The sequence below is a fragment of the Triticum dicoccoides genome, chromosome 4B (genome assembly GCF_002162155.2).
Source record: "Triticum dicoccoides isolate Atlit2015 ecotype Zavitan chromosome 4B, WEW_v2.0, whole genome shotgun sequence".
NCBI lineage: Eukaryota > Viridiplantae > Streptophyta > Magnoliopsida > Poales > Poaceae > Triticum > Triticum dicoccoides.
The window spans coordinates 626,464,254-626,480,662 of NC_041387.1; the positions used below are offsets into that span (position 1 = coordinate 626,464,254).

At 44.7% G+C, this 16,409-nt stretch overlaps 1 protein-coding gene across 1 annotated transcript; it reads right to left on the bottom strand.

The window, feature by feature from the left end:
- Positions 1-1,749: 1,749 nt before the first annotated feature.
- On the bottom strand, positions 1,750-2,253 carry LOC119292915. The gene has a single exon (XM_037571571.1). It carries the CDS (start codon positions 2,251-2,253, stop codon positions 1,750-1,752), a length of 504 nt encoding a protein of 167 aa, XP_037427468.1.
- Between the last annotated feature and the right edge of the window lie 14,156 nt (positions 2,254-16,409).

The window sequence follows — 16,409 nt, forward strand, 5'->3', positions numbered from 1 at the left end:
TGTATACCACGTGAAATGTGTATACAAAAACTGTTGTCCATGTACTTACAAAATGGTAATCCAATTGTTTTATTTCTTTTGAATAAGTGTACGAAAATGTTAAACTTTTAACTGAAAAAGGTTAAAATGTGTACATAAAACAATTCACCATATATTCAAAAAATATTTAACTTGGGTTTGAAAAATGTGAAATGTGTATAGAAAAATATTGACCATCTATTTAAAAAATAATTAAACTTTTTTTTGTAAAAGGTTAAATGTGTCCAGAAAACATGTTTACCATGTATTCAAAGAATGTTAAACTTGTCTTTGAAAAATGTTAAATGTATATAGAAAAAATGTTGACCATATATTCAAAGAATGTTAAAATTGTCTTTGGAAAATGTTGAATGTGTATAGAGAAAATATTGACAATGTACTAGAAAAATGTTAAACCTATATTTGATTTTTTTTAATGTGTATAGAAAAAAATATTGACCATGTGTTATTTTTTAAACTTGTAATTAGAAAATGTTAGTTGTCTATAGAAGAAAGGTTTACCATGTATTCAATAAATTTAAACTTGCCTTTGAAAAATGTCAAATGTGTAGAAATTTTTTTTACCATGTATTCAAAGAATGTTAGACTTGTATTCGAAAATGTTAAATGTGTACGGGAAAAATGTTGACCATGTATTAAAAAAATTAGACTTGTCTTTGAAAAATGTTAAATGTGCATAGAAAAAATATTTACCATGTGTTAAAAAAATGTTAAACTTGTCTTTGAAAAATGTTAAGTGTGTATCGAAAAAAATGTTGATCATGTATTCGGACAATATTAAACTTGTCTGTGGAAAATGTGAAATGTTTATAGAAAATATGTTGACAATGTATCCAAAGAATGTTAAACTTGTCTTTGAAAAATGATAAATGTGTAAAAAATGTTGACCATGTATCAGAAAAAAAGGAAAATGGGTAAGAAAAGAAAAACCAATAAAAACAATGAAAGAAACAAAGAAAAACCAAAAGAAAAACGAAAATAAACAACAAAAATCTAGGGAAGAAAAATAAAACCAAACAAAGAACAAAGGAAAACGGAAATGAAAAAAAACCGAGAAAACTAAATAAAAATGAAACAAAAAGAAAGACACAAATATAAAAAGGGCAAGCTGAAAAAATCAGTGAAAAGCGGGCTCAATTCGCCTCAAGTATATCCCGCCCTCTTACTTCATACGTGCTCTTTTTTCCTCACCATTTTCTTTTAAAGTGTGGTGAGTGGGGCCGGCCCTTTACTGTTGAAGCTTGCAGCGAGAGTTCATACCGTCTCACTTAATGCGAGATCTAGTCGCCGCGCCAAAGTGATGGGTTGTATTTTCGAGGAGGTCAAGAGATGTGCTCAATCCAACAATAGCAATCTCTTTATGCGTGGGGCTAGCAAAGCCCATCAGACTAACTCCCAATATTCCCAGACGTACAGGTTCTTACACGCATTTACGGGGCCTTCCCTTAAATCTCTTCGGCCCCCCTATTTCTAGCCGGGGTGCTTCCTGTTAGGATTTAATTATTAGAGATAATTCTTGCTGTAAATAACAACATGCACAGGATCCTCTCGAGGCAACCGCCGCCTCGTTCGTGCGGGAGCCTCTCCGGGCAACCGTTGCATCCGCTCCTCGCATCCCCTCGAACAGGCGCATCTTCTCATAAGCACCGGTTCCCCTTGTATAAATGCCTGATCATCAATGGAATAAGACACTTGGATCAAATCATTCTTTCACACGTTATCACCACGAGTCTCTGCCCAGAGCACGCATAGGCAAATCACGCCGGCGACAGTCGCCAGAAAAGAGAGCCAGAAGGGAAGAAAGGAAAAGGTGAGAGGATGCCTCGTGGTCTCATGTCCTTCTTCCTGCACCTTGTTCATAGCAGCGGTAGACGCCGACAGGGCCGTCGCCATCGCCATGGTGTTGGCGGACTTCGCCGCCACAACTGCCACGCCCATGATCTGCGCCGGTTGGGAGGCCGCCGGAACGGTTTCCGTCGCCGTGGACCACGTCTTGGACATGGCGCCCGAGGTCGCGATGGTGCTGGGCCTTCTAATGCTCCGCCCGAACCGGCCATGCCGGCGGCGGCGCCGCTCCCGGCCTGGATTCTTGCCAGACCAGCTGCTCCAAACCTGTATGCGAACGAGGTACTGGAGCCCCCGGACGACGCAGTGGACGTCGACGTTGAGCCAGAACTTGTGGCTCCTCCACCACCGCGTCCGTACCCGGTGCATGGTTGGGGGCCATGGATGGTCCTGCAGCCACCCATGCCACAAGATTATGAGGTCCAGGAGGAGGCCGAACCTGCGCCGCCTGTGCCGCCCGCGGAGCCCGCGCAGCCGGACTCCCCGCATCTTCCATCTCCGATGCCGGTGCACGAGGCGGCCGACGCTGGGGCTTCTTCGTCGAGCGCTAGCCTCAGGCTGCGTCTCCCCGCGCGGGCTGCTGCGCTCGGGGACGTCTTCGACAACTAGGCGAGCAGCTCCATGATACGTCCAATTTGCATCATGCTTTTATATCAATATTTATTGCATTATGGGTTGTTATTACACGTTATGTCACAATACTTATGGCTATTCTCTCTTATTTTACAAGGTTTACCATGAAGAGGGGGAATGACGGCAGCTGGGATTCTGGCTCGAAAAGGAGCAAATATTGGAAACCTATTCTACACAACTCCAAAAGTCCCGTAACTCCATGAAAGTCATTTTTGGATTTAATAAGAATTTATGAGCAAAGAAAACTACCTGAGGGAGCCCACACCCTGGCCAGGAGGGTGGGGGCACGCCCCCCCCCCCCCTACTGGGTGCCCCCCTGTCTCCTGGGCCCCCTAGTGGCCCTCCGGTGCCCATCTTCTGCTATATGAGGTCTTTTACCATGGAAAAAATCATAAGGAAGCTCACGGGACGAAACTCCGCCACCACGAGGCGGAACCTTGGCGGAACCAATCTAGGGCTCCGGTGGAGCTGTTCTGCCGGGGAAACTTCCCTCCGGGAGGGGGAAATCATCACCATCATTATCACAAACGATCCTCTCATCGGGAGGGGGGCAATCTCCATCAACATCTTCACCAGCACTATCTCCTCTCCAAACCCTAGTTCATCTCTTGTATCCAATCTTGTATCAAAACCACAAATTGGTACCTGTGGGTTGCTAGTAGTGTTGATTATTCCTTGTAGTTGATGCTAATTGGTTTACTTGGTGGAAGATCATATGTTCAGATCCTTTATGCATATTAATACCCCTCTAATTATGAACATGAATATGCTTTGTGAGTAGTTACGTTTGTTCCTGAGGACATGGTTGAAGTCTTGCTATTAGTAGTCATGTGAATTTGGTATTCGTTCGATATTTTGATGAGATGTATGTTGTCTCTCCTCTAGTGGTGTTATGTGAACGTCGACTACATGACACTTCACCATTATTTGGGCCTAGAGGAAGGCATTGGGAAGTAATAAGTAGATGATGGGTTGCTAGAGTGACAGAAGCTTAAACCCTATTTTATGCGTTTCTTCGTAAGGGGCTGATTTGGATCCACATGTTTCATGCTATGGTTAGGTTTACCTTAATACTTCTTTTGTAGTTGCGGATGCTTGCAATAGGGGTTAATCATAAGTAGGATGCTTGTCCAAGTAAGGGCAGTACCCAAGCACCGGTCCACCCACATATCAAATTATGAAAGTACCGAACGCGAATCATATGAGCGTGATGAAACTAGCTTGACGATAATTCCCATGTGTCCTCGGGAGCGCTTTTCTCATTATAAGAAATTGTCCAGGATTGTCCTTTGCTACAAAAAGGATTGGGCCACCTTGCTGCACCTTATTTACTTTCATTGCTTGTTACCCGTTACAAATTATCTTATCACAAAACTATCTGTTACCTACAATTTCAGTGCTTGCAGAGAATACCTTACTGAAAACCGCTTCTCATTTCCTTCTTCTCCTCGTTTGGTTCGACACTCTTACTTATCGAAAGGACTATGATAGATCCTCTATACTTGTGGGTCATCAAGACTCTTTTCTGGCGCCGTTGCTGGGGACTGAAGCGCCTTTGGTGAGTGGAACTTGGTAAGGAAACATTTATATAGTGTGCTGAAATTTTCTGTCACTTGTTACTATGGAAACTAATCCTTTGTGGGGCTCGTTCGGGGCATCTTCGCCCCGACCAGTAGAGCAAAGAGTTGCTCCTCAACCTACTGAACCTACTGAAAATGTTTACTTTGAAATTCCTTCGGGTATGATAGAGAAACTGCTAGCTAATCCCTTTGCAGGAGATGGAACATTGCATCCCTATTTACACCTTATCTGTGTGGATGAAGTTTGTGAATTATTTAAGCTTGCAGGTATTCCCGATGATGTTGTCAAGAGGAAGGTCTTCCACTACTAGGGAAAACCTTATACACAGAACTTTAGCAGTAGCGTGGGTCAAAAGAGCACGCTGGTGCTAATTAGCAGTAGCGCGCCTGCGCAAACCGCGCTACCGATAAAGTTCTAGCAGTAGTGCGCCTTGTTCTAAACACGTTACTACTAAAATTCCCATGGCTTATCCCATAGGCTACACATAGTAGTAGCGATCTACATCGAACAGCTCTACCGCTACTTCCTTTGTAGTAGCACGTTTACCTCTAAACTCGCTACTGTTGGAAATATGCCCTAGAGGCAATAATAAAATGGTTATTATTATATTTCTTTGTTCATGATAATTGTCTGTTATTCATGCCATAATTTTATTATCCGGAAATCGTAATACACGTGTGAATACATAGACCACAACATGTCCCTAGTGAGCCTCTAGTTGACTAGCTCGTTGGTCAACAGATAGTCATGGTTTCCTGACTATGGACATTGGATGTCATTGATAACGGGATCACATCATTAGGAGAATGATGTGATGGACAAGACCCAATCCTAAGCATAGCTCAAAGATCGTGTAGTTCGTTTAGCTAGAATTTTTCCAAATGTCAAGTATCATTTCCTTAGACCATGAGATTGTGCAACCCCCGGATACCGTAGGAGTGCTTTGGGTGTACCAAACGTCACAACTTAACTGGGTGACTATAAAGGTGCACTATGGGTATCTCCGAAAGTGTCTGTTGGGTTGACACGAATTGAGACTGGGATTTGTCACTCCGTATGACGGAGAGGTATCTCTGGGCCCACTCGATAATGCATCATCATAATGAGCTCAATGTGACCAAGTGTCTGGTCACGGGATCATGCATTACGGTACGAGTAAAGTGACTTGCTGGTAACGAGATTAAATGAGGTATTGGGATACCGACGATCGAGTCTCGGGCAAGTAACGTACCGATTGACAAAGGGAATTGTATACGGGGTTGCTTGAATCCTCGACATCGTGGTTCATCCGATGAGATCATCGAGGAGCATGTGCAAGCCAACATGGGTATCCAGATCCCGCTGTTGGTTATTGATCGGAGAGGCGTCTCGGTCATGTCTGCATGTCTCCCGAACCCGTAGGGTCTACACACTTAAGGTTCGGTGACGCTAGGGTTGTAGAGATATGAGTATGCAGTAAACCGAAAGTTGTTCGGAGTCCCGAATGAGATACCGGACGTCACGAGGAGTTCCGGAATGGTCCGAAGGTAAAGAATTATTTATAGGAAGTCAGGTTTCGGCCATCGGGAAAGTTTCGGGGGTCACCGGTATTGTACCGGGATCACCGGAAGGGTCAGGGGGGTCCACCGGGTGGGGCCACCTATCCCGGAGGGCCCCATGGGTTGAAGTGGGAGGGGAACCAGCCCCTGGTGGGCTGGTGCGCCCCCCTTGGGCCCCCTTGAGACTAGGGTTGGGAAACCCTAGGGGTGGGGGCGCCTCCACCTGGCTTGGGGGGCAAGCCACCCCCCTGGCCGCCACCCCCCCTTGGGCCCCCTTGAGACTAGGGTTGGGAAACCCTAGGGGTGGGGGCGCCTCCACCTGGCTTGGGGGGCAAGCCACCCCCTGGCCGCCGCCCCCCCTTGGAGATCCCATCTCCTAGGGCCGGTGCCCCCCCTAGGGGCCCTATATAAAGAGGATGGAGGGAGGGCAGCCGCACCCATGCTCTTGGCGCCTCCCTCTCCCCTTGCTACACCTCTCCCTCTCGCAGACGCTTGGCGAAGCCCTGCCGAGATCGCTGCTGCATCCACCACCACGCCGTCGTGCTGCTGGATCTTCATCAACCTCTCCTTCCCCCTTGCTAGATCAAAAAGGAGGAGACATCTCCCTGACTGTACGTGTGTTGAACGCGGAGGTGCCGTCCGTTCGGCGCTAGGATCTCCGGTGATTTGGATCACAACGAGTAGGACTCCTTCAACCCCGTTCCCTTGAACGCTTCCGCTCGATCTACAAGGGTATGTAGATGCACTCCTCTCTCTCGTTGCTAGATGAACTCATAGATTGATCTTGGTGAAATCGTAGGAAATTTTTTATTTTCTGCAACGTTCCTCAACAGTGGCATCATGAGCTAGATATATGCGTAGTTCTCTTTGCACGAGTAGAACACATATCTGTTGTGGGCGTAGATGTTGTCAACTTTCTTGCCACTACTAGTCTTATTTTGCTTCAGCGGTATTGTGGGATGAAGCGGCCCGGACCGACCTTACACGTACGCTTACGTGAGACAGGTTCCACTGACTGACATGCACTAGTTGCATAAGGTGGCTAGCGAGTGTCTGTCTCTCCCACTTTAGTTGGAGCGGATTCGATGAAAAGGGTCCTTATGAAGGGTAAATAGAAGTTGACAAATCACGTTGTGGCTTTTACGTAGGTAAGAAAACATTCTTGCTAGAACCCTATTGCAGCCACGTAAAACTTGCAACAACAATTAGAGGACGTCTAACTTGTTTCTGTAGCATATGGTTTGTGATGTGATATGGCCAAAAGTTGTGATGAATGATGAATGATATATATGTGATGTATGAGATCATGTTCTTGTAATAGGAATCACGACTTGCATGTCGATGAGTATGACAACCGGCAGGAGCCATAGGAGTTGTCTTAATTATTATATGACCTGCGTGTCATTGATTTAAACGCCATGTAATTACTTTACCTTATTGCTAAACCGTTAGCCATAGTAGTAGAAGTAATAGTTGGCGAGCAACTTCATGGAGACACGATGATGGAGATCATGATGATGGAGATCATGGTGTCATGCCGGTGACGAAGATGATCATGGAGCCCCGAAGATGGAGATCAAAGGAGCTATATGATATTGGCCATATCATGTCACTATTTAATTGCATGTGATGTTTATTATGTTTATGCATCTTGTTTACTTAGAACGACGGTAGTAAATAAGATGATCCCTCATAATAATTTCAACAAAGTGTTCCCCCTAACTGTGCACCGTTGTGAAAGTTCGTCGTTTCGAAGCACCATGTGATGATCAGGTGTGATAGATTCTAACGTTCACATACAACGGGTGTAAGACAGATCTACACATGCAAAACACTTAGGTTAACTTGACGAGCCTAGCATGTACAGACATGGCCTCGGAACACAAGAGACCGAAAGGTCGAACATGAGTCGTATGGAGGATACGATCAACATGGAGATGTTCACCGATGATGACTAGTCCGTCTCACGTGATGATCGGACACGGCCTAGTCGACTCGGATCATGTATCACTTAGATGACTAGAGGGATGTCTAATGTAAGTGGGAGTTCATTAAATAATTTGATTGGATGAACTTAATTATGATGAACTTAGTCTAAAAACCTTTGCAAATATGTCTTGTAGATCAAATGGCCAACGCTCATGTCCACCTCAACTTCAACGCGTTCCTAGAGAAAACCAAGCTGAAAGATGATGGCAGCAACTATACGGACTGGGTCCGGAACCTGAGGATCATCCTCATAGCTGCAAAGAAAGATTATGTCTTAGAAGCACCGCTAGGTGAAGCTCCCATCCCAGAGAACCAAGACGTCATGAACGCTTGGCAGTCTCGTGCTGATGATTACTCCCTCGTTCAGTGTGGCATGCTTTACAGCTTAGAACTGGGGCTCCAAAAGCGTTTTGAGCAACACGGAGCATATGAGATGTTCGAAGAGCTGAAAATGGTTTTCCAAAGCTCATGTCCGGGTCGAGAGATATGAAGTCTCCGACAAGTTCTTCAGCTGTAAGATGGAGGAAAATAGTTCTGTCAGTAAGCACATACTCAAAATGTCTGGGTTGCACAACCGCTTGACTCAGCTGGGAGTTAATCTCCCGGATGACGCGGTTATTGACAGAATCCTTCAGTCACTTCCACCGAGCTACAAGAGCTTTGTGATGAACTTCAATATGCAGGGGATGGAAAAGACCATTCCTGAAGTATATTCAATGCTGAAATCAGCAGAGGTAGAGATCAAAAAGGAACATCAAGTGTTGATGGTGAATAAAACCACTAAGTTCAAGAAAGGAAAGGGTAAGAATAACTTCAAGAAGGACGGCAAGGAAGTTGCCGCGCCCGGTAAGCTAGCTACCAGGAAGAAGTCAAAGAATGGATCCAAGCCTGAGACTGAGTGCTTTTATTGCAAAGGGAAGGGTCACTGGAAGCGGAACTGCCCCAAATACTTAGCGGACAAGAAGGCTGGCAACACTAAAGGTATATGTGATATACATGTAATTGATGTGTACCTTACCAGTGCTCGTAGTAGCTCCTGGGTATTTGATACCGGTGCCGTTGCTCATATTTGTAACTCAAAGCAGGTGCTGCGGAATAAACGGAGACTGGCAAAGGACGAGGTGACGATGCGCGTCGGGAATGGTTCCAAAGTCGATGTGATTGTCGTCGGCACACTACCTCTACATTTACCTACGGGATTAGTTTTAAACCTCAATAATTGTTATTTAGTGCCAGCTTTGAGCATGAACATTGTATCTAGATCTCGTTTAATACGAGATGGCTACTCATTTAAATCCGAGAATAATGGTTGTTCTATTTATATGAGAGATATGTTTTATGGTCATGCCCCGATGGTCAATGGTTTATTCTTAATGAATCTCGAACGTGATGTTACACATATTCATAGTGTGAATACCAAAAGATGTAAAGTTGATAACGATAGTCCCACATACTTGTGGCACTGCCGCCTTGGTCACGTTGGTGTCAAGCGCATGAAGAAGCTCCATGCTGATGGACTTTTAGAGTCTCTCGATTATGAATCATTTGACACATGCGAACCATGTCTCATGGGCAAAATGACCAAGACTCCGTTCTCCGGAACAATGGAGCGAGCAACCAACTTATTGGAAATCATACATACTGATGTGTGCGGTCCAATGAGCGTTGAGGCTCGCGGAGGATATTGTTATGTTCTCACTCTCACTGATGACTTGAGTAGATATGGGTATGTCTACTTGATGAAACACAAGTCTGAGACCTTTGAAAAGTTCAAGGAATTTCAGAATGAGGTAGAGAATCAACGTGACCGAAAGATAAAGTTCTTACGATCAGATTGTGGAGGAGAATATTTAAATCACAAATTTGGTATGCACTTAAGGAAATGTGGAATCGTTACACAACTCACGCCACCTGGAACACCTCAGCGTAATGGTGTGTTCGAACATCGTAATCGCACTTTATTGGATATGGTGCGATCTATGATGTCTCTTACCGATTTACCGCTATCTTTTTGGGGATACGCTCTAGAGACAGCTACATTCACTTTAAATAGGGCACCGTCTAAATCCGTTGACGACACCATATGAATTATGGTTTGGGAAGAAACCTAAGCTGTCGTTTCTAAAAGTTTGGGGATGCGATACTTATGTCAAGAAACTTCAACCTGAAAAGCTCGTACCCAAGTCGGAAAAGTGCGTCTTCATAGGATACCCTAAGGAAACCATTGGGTATACCTTCTACCTCAGATCCGAAGGTAAGATCTTTGTTGCCAAGAACGGGTCCTTTCTGGAGAAAGAGTTTCTCTCAAGAGAATTAAGTGGGAGGAAAGTGGAACTTGATGAAGTACTACCTCTTGAACCGGTAAGTAACGCAACTCAGGCAGAAGTTCCTGTGGTGCCTACACCGACTGGAGAGGAAATTAATGATGATGATCAAGGTACTTCGGATCAAGTTGCTACTGAACTTCGTAGGTCCACAAGGACACGTTCCACACCAGAGTGGTATGGCAACCCTGTCCTGGAAATCATGTTGTTAGACAACGATGAACCTTCGAACTATGAAGAAGCGATAGCGGGCCCAGATTCGAACAAATGGCTTGAAGCCATGCAATCCGAGATAGAATCCATGTATGAAAACAAAGTATGGACTTTGACAGACTTGCCCGATGATCGGCGAGCGATAGAAAACAAATGGATCTTTAAGAAGAAGACAAATGCAGATGGTAATGTTACCATCTATAAAGCTCGACTTGTCGCTAATGGTTATCGGCAAGTTCAAGGGGTTGACTACGATGATACTTTCTCTCCCGTAGCGAAGCTGAAGTCCGTCCGAATCATGTTAGCAATTGTCGCATACTATGATTATGAGATATGGCAGATGGACGTCAAAACGGCATTCCTTAACGGTTATCTTAAGGAAGAATTGTATATGATGCAGCCGGAAGGATTTGTCGATCCTAAGAATGCTAACAAGGTATGCAAGCTCCAGCGATCCATTTATGGGCTGGTGCAAGCATCTCGGAGTTGGAACATTCGCTTTGATGAGATGATCAAAGCATTTGGGTTTATGCAGACTTATGGAGAAGCCTGCGTTTACAAGAAAGTGAGTGGAAGCTCTGTAGCATTTCTCATATTATATGTAGATGACATACTTCTGATGGGAAATGATGTAGAACTTTTGGACAACATTAAGGCCTACTTGAATAAGTGTTTTTCAATGAAGGACCTTGGAGAAGCTGCTTACATATTAGGCATCAAGATCTATAGGGATAGATCAAGACGCCTCATAGGTCTTTCACAAAGCACATACCTTGATAAGATATTGAAGAAGTTCAATATGGATTAGTCCAAGAAAGGGTTTCTTGCCTGTATTGCAAGGTGTGAGATTGAGCTCGGCTCAATGCTCGACCAGGGCAGAAGATAAAGAAGAGATGAGTCTCATCCCCTATGCCTCAGCCATAGGATCTATTATGTATGCCATGTTGTGTACCAGACCCGATGTAAACCTTGCCGTAAGTTTGGTACGAAGGTACCAAAGTAATCCCGGCAAGGAACACTGGACAATGGTCAAAAATATCCTGAAGTACTTGAAAAGGACAAATGACATGTTTCTCATTTATGGAGGTGACGAAGAGCTCGTCGTAAAGGGTTACGTCCATGCTAGCTTCGACACAGATCTGGATGACTCTAAGTCACAAACCGGATACGTGTATATTTTGAATGGTGGGGCAGTAAGCTGGTGAAGTTGCAAGCAAAGCGTCGTGGCGGGATCTACATGTGAAGAAGAGTACATGGCAGCCTCGGAGGCAGCGCATGAAGCAATCTGGGTGAAGGAGTTCATCACCGACCTAGGAGTCATACCCAATGTGTCGGGGCCGATCAAACTCTTCTGTGACAACACTGGAGCTATTGCACTTGCCAAGGAGCCCAGGTTTCACAAGAAGACCAGGCACAACAAGCGTCGCTTCAACTCCGTTCATGAAAACGTTCAAGATGGAGACATAGATATTTGTAAAGTACATACGGACCCGAATGTGGCAGATCCGTTGACTAAACCTCTCCCTAGGGCAAAACATGATCAACACCAGAATTCCATGGGTGTTCGATTCATCACAATGTAACTAGATTATTGAACTCTAGTGCAAGTGGGAGACTGTTGGAAATATACCCTAGAGGCAATAATAAAATGGTTATTATTATATTTCTTTGTTCATGATAATTGTCTGTTATTCATGCTATAATTGTATTATTCGAAAATCGTAATACACGTGTGAATACATAGACCACAACATGTCCCTAGTGAGCCTCTAGTTGACTAGCTCATTGATCAACAGATAGTCATGGTTTCCTGACTATGGACATTGGATGTCGTTGATAACGGGATCACATCATTAGGAGAATGATGTGATGGACAAGACCCAATCCTAAGCATAGCTCAAAGATCGTGTAGTTCGTTTAGCTAGAGCTTTTCCAAATGTCAAGTATCATTTCCTTAGACCATGAGATTGTGCAACTCCCGGATACTGTAGGAGTGCTTTGGGTGTACCAAACGTCACAACGTAACTGGGTGACTATAAAGGTTCACTACGGGTATTTCCGAAAGTGTCTGTTGGGTTGGCACGAATCGAGACTGGGATTTGTCACTCCGTATGACGGAGAGGTATCTCTGGGCCCACTCGGTAATGCATCATTATAATGAGCTCAATGTGACCAAGTGTCTGGTCATGGGATCATGCATTACGGTACGAGTAAAGTGACTTGCCGGTAACGAGATTAAAGGAGGTATTGGGATACCGACGATCGAGTCTCGGGCAAGTAATGTACTGATTGACAAAGGGAATTGTATACGGGGTTGCTTGAATCCTCGACATCGTGGTTCATCCGATGAGATCATCGAGGAGCATGTAGGAGCCAACATGGGTATCCAGATCCCGCTATTGGTTATTGACCGGAGAGGCGTCTCGGTCATGTCTGCATGTCTGCTGAACCCGTAGGGTCTACACACTTAAGGTTCGGTGATGCTAGGGTTGTAGAGATATGAGTATGCAGTAAACCGAAAGTTGTTCGGAGTCCAGGATGAGATCCTGGATGTCACGAGGAGTTCCAGAATGGTCCGGAGGTAAAGAATTATTTATAGGAAGTCAAGTTTCGGCCATCGGGAAAGTTTCGGGGGTCACCGGTATTGTACCGGGACCATCGGAAGGGTCCCGGGGGTCCACCGGGTGGGGCCACCTATCCCGGAGGGCCCCATGGGCTGAAGTGGGAGGGGAACCAGCCCCTGGTGGGCTGGTGCGCCCCCCTTGGGCCCCCCTGCGCCTAGGGTTGGGAAACCCTAGGGGTGGGGGCGCCTCCACCTGGCTTGGGGGGCAAGCCACCCCCCTGACCGCCGCCCCCCCCTTGGAGATCCCATCTCCTAGGGTCGGCGCCCCCTTAGGGGCCCTATATAAAGAGGGGGGAGGGAGGGCAGCCACACCCATGCTCTTGGCGCCTCCCTCTCCCCTTGCTACACCTCTCCCTCTCGCAGACGCTTGGCGAAGCCCTGTCGAGATCGCTGCTGCATCCACCACCACGCCGTCGTGCTGCTGGATCTTCATCAACCTCTCCTTCCCCCTTGCTGGATCAAGAAGGAGGAGACGTCTCCCTGACCGTACGTGTGTTGAACGTGTAGGTGCCATCCGTTCGACGCTAGGATCTCCGGTGATTTGGATCACGACGAGTACGACTCCTTCAACCCCGTTCCCTTGAACGCTTCCGCTCGATCTACAAGGGTATGTAGATGCACTCCTTTCTCTCGTTGATAGATGAACTCATAGATTGATCTTGGTGAAACCGTAGGAAATTTTTTATTTTCTGCAACGTTCCTCAACAGCTACTGCTAAAGGATCTTAAATTAAATAGAAAGCAGATAGAAACGTAACTGAAAATGAAAGAAATAGAATAAGGAGAAAGCAGAAAAATAAAATGTGAAGAAAAATAAATGAAAAAGGGAAAAAAGAGAAAGGAGTAGCAGTAGCGTGTATCAAAGAACGCGTTGTAGCTAATGTAGCAGCAGCGCGCTTTACGAAACACGCTACTGCTACTTCTGACTTAACCATGGGGTTCGTCCTTCCCCACGGCCACTTCCCCAAATCCAACTCCTCCGCTCTCGTTGCCGCCGTCGCCCGTCGCCCGCCGCGCACTCTCCGCACACCCTCTACGCCGCCCCCGCCCCCGACCTCAACGCCGCCCTGGACGCCGCCCCCGCCCCCGACCTCGATGCTGCCCCCGCCGCACGCCCGAGCCCCGACCCCGACCTCAACGCAGCCTGCCCCTTCCTTGTCGCAGGCACCCGAGGTGGGCACGCCTACTCCTCCCTCTCCCCTACCTCTGCCTAGGGTTTCTTCATATTTTAGTTGCATCAAATTAGTTAGGGTTCATGTAAGGGTGGAAACAAATCGGATGCGGATGCAGCTCAAATTAGTTAGGGTTCATGTAAGGGTTGAAACGAATCAAATTTCTAAGATGAATCATAAAACGAGTAAAAAAATTATTTATAGTTCCTAGGTACTAATTAGTTAGTAAGAACTAGGTACTAATTAGGTACTAGTTTATTTTTATTTATAATAATTTTATTTTTACTAAGAACTAGTTGAATTAATAGAACTAGTTAGTAAGAACTTGTTGTATATCTTGTGTTGCTCAAATAGGATATGTGTTTGCCCAAGTGGCCGGTCATGTTTGCAGGTTACACCTCCGAGTGGCCTATGTTTTGCCGGAGTGTTGATTCATTTCCGTTCCGGCAAATTTCAGGCGCTCAATATGTCCTATTTTACCAAAGGTCATGCCGGATTTTTCCGTGAATTTTGGCATGAGTTGTGCCAGAATATATAGGAAATATCGAGTGCCCCAGATTTGTGTGTTGAGTATCCTGGTAGTTGTCTTCGATCGACTTTCAATTAATGTTTCAACTATGAACATAGGAAATGTTTGACGATAAAAAGGATTTCGGTATTTGCAAATACTGCGAAGACGAGCGCGGCCTGTGCGACAGAATCTTCCTAGATGATGATAGACGTTTCAGCATCAAGCTAGACGAGAACTTCGAAGTGGATACAGTAAGTCACAACGACAAGTCTTTTTTCGTATTAAGCATGACATCTGCTTCCTTTGCTTCAACTTATATTTTTTACTATTCTACTAGCGTATCTCCTGCCATGCAAGAGTTTTTGTATTGGATAAGATAGGTTTCAGTCGTACTATGGAGGTAAAGAAAGTTTACTTGAAGACCGATCATGGTTATATTTTCCACGCAAAATTATACAATTCAGACGACTACACCTATTTTGGATGCAAAACATGGCGAACACTATGCAAGACTTATGCATTTGAGCCTGATATGGTTATCACCTTTGATATTTGTCCGAAAGATGATATTGATGGTAATACCGACATCTGGGTCGATGTGCAGACACCTCCAGTTATACCATTATGTGAGTTTCTCAACCATATTTATGTCTTTGATATTGTTTATTCAAAAATAGTTGACAACTAATTTCTATTGTCAGCTTATTTTAGTTCAAGCAAACATGTCCAGCGCTTGGTACACATGACCTACTACTGTGCCGGGGCTGAACTAAACTGCGAGGAGCTAAGTCATTATGTTTCATGGCTTGCGGATCTTGATACTGTCAAGACAAATTTTCTTCCTGCATTTTGAAATGTTAGTACTGAAAACGTGCGACCAATAGTGTTCGTAATGAACTATGGTCACATCTATTTAGGAAGGATGGTAAGATTTTTACTATTTGTCCTCAGTGCATCTTTTTCATACATTATTTTTTAAGCTAAACTTCATTGCTAAGTATGTTACGATACGATGTTCTTCAACAGGGACTCCCGATGAATGTTGTGCCTCATGGGATCGAGACTAAAGGTACCATGAGTATTATTAGCTTACGACCAAGATATCCTACACATCATTTTAGTGCATTCAGGATTAGCGACGGATTCTTAATTGTGAAAGACTGGACCAAATTTGTGATGGAGGAGCGCAGAGAAGTACTAGGGGGAAGCAAACAGAAGCGCAACCCACTATTAGGAGATAGGTTCATCTGCATGCTCCAACTTGATGAAGGAGGAGAGCTACACATGTTTTATGTTATTTTACCTGAGAGAGAGCAGCAGGAGTGATTAGCTAGCTAGAAATGAGTTTGAAGATGATGATGTGCTACACTATTACTATGATGATTAAATAGCTAGTGTTGGTGTTAATGGCTATGATGATTATTATTAGCTAGTGTTAGTGCTGATTAAATAAATACTGTTGGTGGTAATGACTATGATGATGATTAAATAGCTTGTGTTGGCGGATTAGATTCAAGTGGAGGCAACATGTGGTGCACATCGAAAGTACTACTAGTCCAAAATAGATCAAGTTTGGATTAGTAGTATACTTTTGACATGCACCACATATTGCCTCCACTTGAACCTAATCCACCTTCATTTGACACACTGCTATGGACATAATGATATAAACCTCATAATTGGTATTGTACCAAAATTTGTATAACGGCGGATAAATACACTAAAAAAAGAATACTAGTAGCGATTGATAGTAAACATGCTGCAACTAGCTAGATTAGCAGCAGCGCGGGCAAGAAGAAGCGCTGCCGCTATGTGTCTTAGCAGGCGCTACTGCTAAGTAATAGTTGTAGCGCCTTATTTGTAGCGCGGCAGCACGCGCTACTAGTGGGCTTTAAACCCGTGCTACTACTAGGGTTTTCCCTAGTAGTGTTCCCTTTATCTT

Coding starts and splice junctions, on each gene's coding strand:
- LOC119292915 (XM_037571571.1), bottom strand. CDS start 2,253: ATGCACCGGGTACGGACGCGGTGGTGGAGGAGCCACAAGTTCTGGCTC.